This window comes from Gaeumannomyces tritici (genome assembly GCF_000145635.1).
Source record: "Gaeumannomyces tritici R3-111a-1 unplaced genomic scaffold supercont2.1, whole genome shotgun sequence".
Classification (NCBI taxonomy): Eukaryota; Fungi; Ascomycota; class Sordariomycetes; order Magnaporthales; family Magnaporthaceae; genus Gaeumannomyces; species Gaeumannomyces tritici.
Genome location: NW_008804545.1, coordinates 6537685 through 6541968, shown reverse-complemented (window position 1 = coordinate 6541968; position 4284 = coordinate 6537685). Strand labels below are relative to the sequence as shown.

Genomic DNA, 4284 nt, shown 5'->3' with positions numbered 1-4284 from the left:
GTGCGGGCTAAAAGCGCCTGCAATTTAACGGTCCTCCGGAGTAAAGTGCGGCGGGGCAATTCGACGTTTTCGGGGCAATTCAACGTTTTTTTTATAACACTTTTCCCCACCCAAATTAGCTAAAAACCAATGTATCGCCGAAAAAGGTAATAATTAGCCAAATTCTTGTAAGTACGGTGCACAGCCAAAAAACCATCGTAATTTTAACCCCGCCAATTTAGGCCTTGCGCTTTTGGGTTTTCCAGCCAAATTTTACCGAAATGCTTAGGATCCGGTGCGAAAAAAAGCGCGAAAAGGCCCGGGCTAATAAAGCCCGGGTTTTAATAGCCCTGGAAGCCTTCGATTAAGGCGGCTTTAAAACCTTCGCCGCTTGCGCGCGGCAGTACGGGATAAACTTTCGCTTATTGCAAAGGCGCCGGCAAAAAAGCGCCGGCAAAATAAAAAACGGCGGGCACAATAAAAAGTTAACAAAAACCAAGGATTTTGCGTTATTTGCGTGGGCTAATTGGAAGCAATTAATCGGTAAGTTAATCCAAACGGTTTTAGGTACGGTTTGTTAGTAAATAAATTAACCTTTTTTAAAAAACGCCGTTACCGCAATTGCCGTCGCTTAAACCGTCGATTTAATCCTTCGCCGCCGGCTAACCCCTTTTTTAACGAACGCTAAAAAAAAATGGGCTTAAACTTAGCTTTCGGTTTATAAAAAGCTATTAAAACGGGTAAAAAAAGCCGCAAATTATCGAAAAGCGCGCGGTACAAAATAAGCTAGTACTAAAAAAATGGTTTGATTTTTACGCGCGGTGCGTAAAAAAATATTAAATTAAACCGGAAAATAAATGGAATTTTAACAAAATAAGCTTTTGGGTAAGCGTATTTTAAAAAAGCTTTATTTGGTGCTATACGGATATCGAAGCTTGGTTTTAAAACGATCCGGATTACCGAAATATCGTTACAATTGTTAAAACTTGCTTGGCCGCCGGCGCAACGATTTTTTCGTTTATTATTATGGCCGGAATTTGTATTAACGAAAAATACGTGCGCAATTTTTTGGATTTAAAAACGATTTTTACTACAAGCAAAAACGGTTGGATTAACAATTTAATTACGCTCGATTGGTTTAATTACTTTATTAAGCAAGCAACGTTTTTGTTGCTTAACGAATATTGCTTATTATTAATTAACAATTACGAATCCCATTTAACGTTGCCGTTTTAAAAAAAATGCGAAAAGAAAAAAATCGTAATTTTCCCTTTTCCTCCGCATACAATTTACAAATTGTAGCTTTTTAACGTCGGTATTTTTTTAACCTTTAAGGTTGCGCATTAACGGGATTTCGCACGGCAAATTAAGCAAAGCGCGGTGTTAGGGGTCAATCGGTGCAAAGGCGGGTAGTTACCGGGTTACGGGCCGGATGCGGTATTTCCTTTGTTAAGCCTCCGTAAATTTCTTACCAAAGGTATTATCGCCAACAAAAATTGTTTTTTTTTAACCTTCCCTTTTTTCGTGCCCTTTCGGGCACCCGGGGTTGGTTTTTTAAATTTTCCGCGCTTTAAACGCTTTCGTGCAATTTAAGCTTTACCCTATTTTTTAATTTCGTTATTATGCTTTGGCCGCGATACCGGTAATTTGCCGGTATATTTCCGGGGGGTTCGTGCCCGGTTAGCTGCTAACGCCCTTTTTTTCCTTTTTTGCCGGGCGGTTTCGCCCGTACATTTAACGCTTCCCGCTTTTTGCCGGGCGGTTTCGCCCGTGCTTTTAACATATTGCCCTTTTCCGATACGGCTTATCCTAAGCCGTTTATGCCGCGCGTGCGACCCCGTAAGTAGCCAATAGCTTACGGTATCCCGCCAAACCGCCCCAATGCCCGGCAATGCTTGGGGAAACCGGCTATAAAACTTTATAGCATTCGGAAAAGTGGGTCCGTACCGGCATATAAAAAGCTTTTTTTCCCGCTCGAAATTACAAACCCTTTTTTTTCCTTTTTATGCATCCAATAACCATTCCAATAATTTTAACGATCGTAACCGTAAGTAATTAGTATTTAACCGCTTTTTTTGGACATTTGGATTTAACCGGTAGCTGTAAATGTTATCCTTCGTACTTAATTACGTAAGAAAGGTAATGTTTTTTCGGGTATCCGTTTCGGGTTTTTCGGTTCCAGCCGGCCCGTTGGCCCTTTTTGGCGACCCCCCGGTATTTTTTTTAATTATCGTAATTTAATCGAATTCGGATTTGGTTTTGCCGAAGCCTTTAATCCTTTAAATCCTTAACGATCGCTTTGTTAATAACCTTCCGGTAAGCCTTTTAAATGTCGCGGGTTTATCGGGCCCTTTTGCGCTTGCAACCCTTTAAAACTTCCGCAAACGTTTTGCCGGTAACCCCCCGGCGGGTTTTAACCGCCGCGGCAAAAAAACCTTTGCTAAAAAAAAGCGTAAAACGCGCAATAAGCGCCGCCGTAACGCTTTTAATTTTAATAAACCTGTTTTTAAAACGGATATTGCCTTTTTTTCGTTTTATATAGGTATTTGCAACGCGTTCCCGTTGCAAAAAGTTATCGATTTCCAATAAAGCGATAATTAAAACCTTATTTGTTTGCCCCTTTTTAAGGATAATTATACGGAGCGTACGGTATTTTATAGCTGTTATTTTGGTTGTTAAGCATATTAAAATTATGCCGTTAACCCCCGTATGCCGATATGCTTCGATAATTGTACGGGGTTTTTTAAATGTATTTATTGCAAAAACGTGGTTAGCAATAAAGCTTGCGTTAAATTTCCTAAATAATTTTAGGAAATGGCCCAAAATTTTTACAAAATTTTAAATACCGTTTATAAACGGTTGCCCAAAGCAATACCGAAGTTTTTCGAAAAGCTTATTAAAGCCCCATTTCGCGCCCGCAAAGTTATCCAAAAAACTAAATCTTTTTATACCATATCGGCCGAACAATTTGCGCGTTACAAACGTTAAACCGTTATTTAAAAGCGCATCCAACGCAAAATTGCTAGCGCTACGACATTAAAAATTATTTAAAACATTTTCCAATAATTTTACGCTATTGCCGTTTAAACGAAAAGGTAGGTTTAGGCTTTGGCTGGCATTGGTAATTTTTTTAATAAAATAAAAGCGTTTTTTAAGCGTTTCGAAAAAGGTGTAATTGCTTTTTTTAATGGCATTGCCGCTAACTTTGTTACAATTGCGGCGCATTTAAATACCCAAATTTACAGCCGCGCGGTTTTTCGTAAAGGTGCGGCGTTCGTATTGGCGCCGGAAAGTGCCGCTTTCGGCGCTAACGATTTTGGCGGCAACAATTGTAACGCTAGCAAAAGGAACGTAATTTCCAAAGGTTTTGGTTTTTTTGGATACGGTATTTAATTAATTTTTTTTACATATTTTTTTAATTAATTATTAGTATTTTTTTTCGAAAGGTAATTAATTTTAAATTTTTTTCGTTAATTTATTATAATTAAAATTACAATTTCCTTTTGTTATATTGCTTTTGCAACATTGCGAAATTCCGGTATTTATATTTACCAATTAAGCTTTAATATTTTAATAAATAATTTTAAAATGCTTTTTTTTCGCTTTTTTAATGGGTTTAAATACCGCCGATATGCATTTGCCGTTATTTAAACGCTTAAGCCCGTTTGCTATGCTATCCGGAGGTTTTTTTATTTTTTTTTCGGGCAAGCAATAATGTTTTTTACTATAACGTACGTTTAAAATGCGGTAATTGCTTTGGCGTATTGCGCTAAGCATGCCTTTTACGGGCTTTTCGAAATATACTACACTTTGCATATTTTTCGGGATTTAAATGTATCGCACTATTAATTTAGGGCGTTTCCCGTATTATACCGTCTTTATTTAACTTTTTGTTTATAAAGCACGATATTTTACGGTTATTACAAACCGTTTACGGGTTTTTTTACGTTTTTTCCCGGTAGCTAGCCGGTTTGGCACGTTAAAACATTTTTTTGGGCCATTCCTTTGGCTTTTGTTACTTTTTTTTGTAATACCCCCGTCCTTTCCGGGTATTTACCCGTTAAAGTTCGGTATTTTCCCTATTTTATAAACTTGCTTCCAATAAGCTTGCTTTATACGTTTAAACAATTTTTTTTGTAATATCCTTTTTTAAAATTTACGAATTTTCCGATTCGTTATAACTTATTTATTTAACCAGGTATTTTCGTTTTCGCAAAAGCTTTTTATATTTTAACAAAGCTTTTATTTTAAAACGATCCTTTTCTTTTTTTTCGATTTTTGGTTTTTTATTTTTTGGTTTTTTGT

At 37.1% G+C, this 4284-nt stretch overlaps 2 protein-coding genes across 2 annotated transcripts; both read right to left on the bottom strand.

The window, feature by feature from the left end:
* Window positions 1-2319: 2319 nt before the first annotated feature.
* On the bottom strand, window positions 2320-3006 carry GGTG_02042 (hypothetical protein; the record flags this gene model as incomplete). The annotated part of the gene is made up of 2 exons (XM_009219813.1): window positions 2320-2699; window positions 2826-3006. Coding segments are annotated over 2 exons (561 nt in total), but the record flags the coding sequence as incomplete, so codon positions are not given.
* A 543-nt stretch (window positions 3007-3549) lies between these two features.
* Window positions 3550-3975, bottom strand: GGTG_02041 (hypothetical protein; the record flags this gene model as incomplete). The annotated part of the gene is made up of 2 exons (XM_009219812.1): window positions 3550-3787; window positions 3908-3975. Coding segments are annotated over 2 exons (306 nt in total), but the record flags the coding sequence as incomplete, so codon positions are not given.
* Between the last annotated feature and the right edge of the window lie 309 nt (window positions 3976-4284).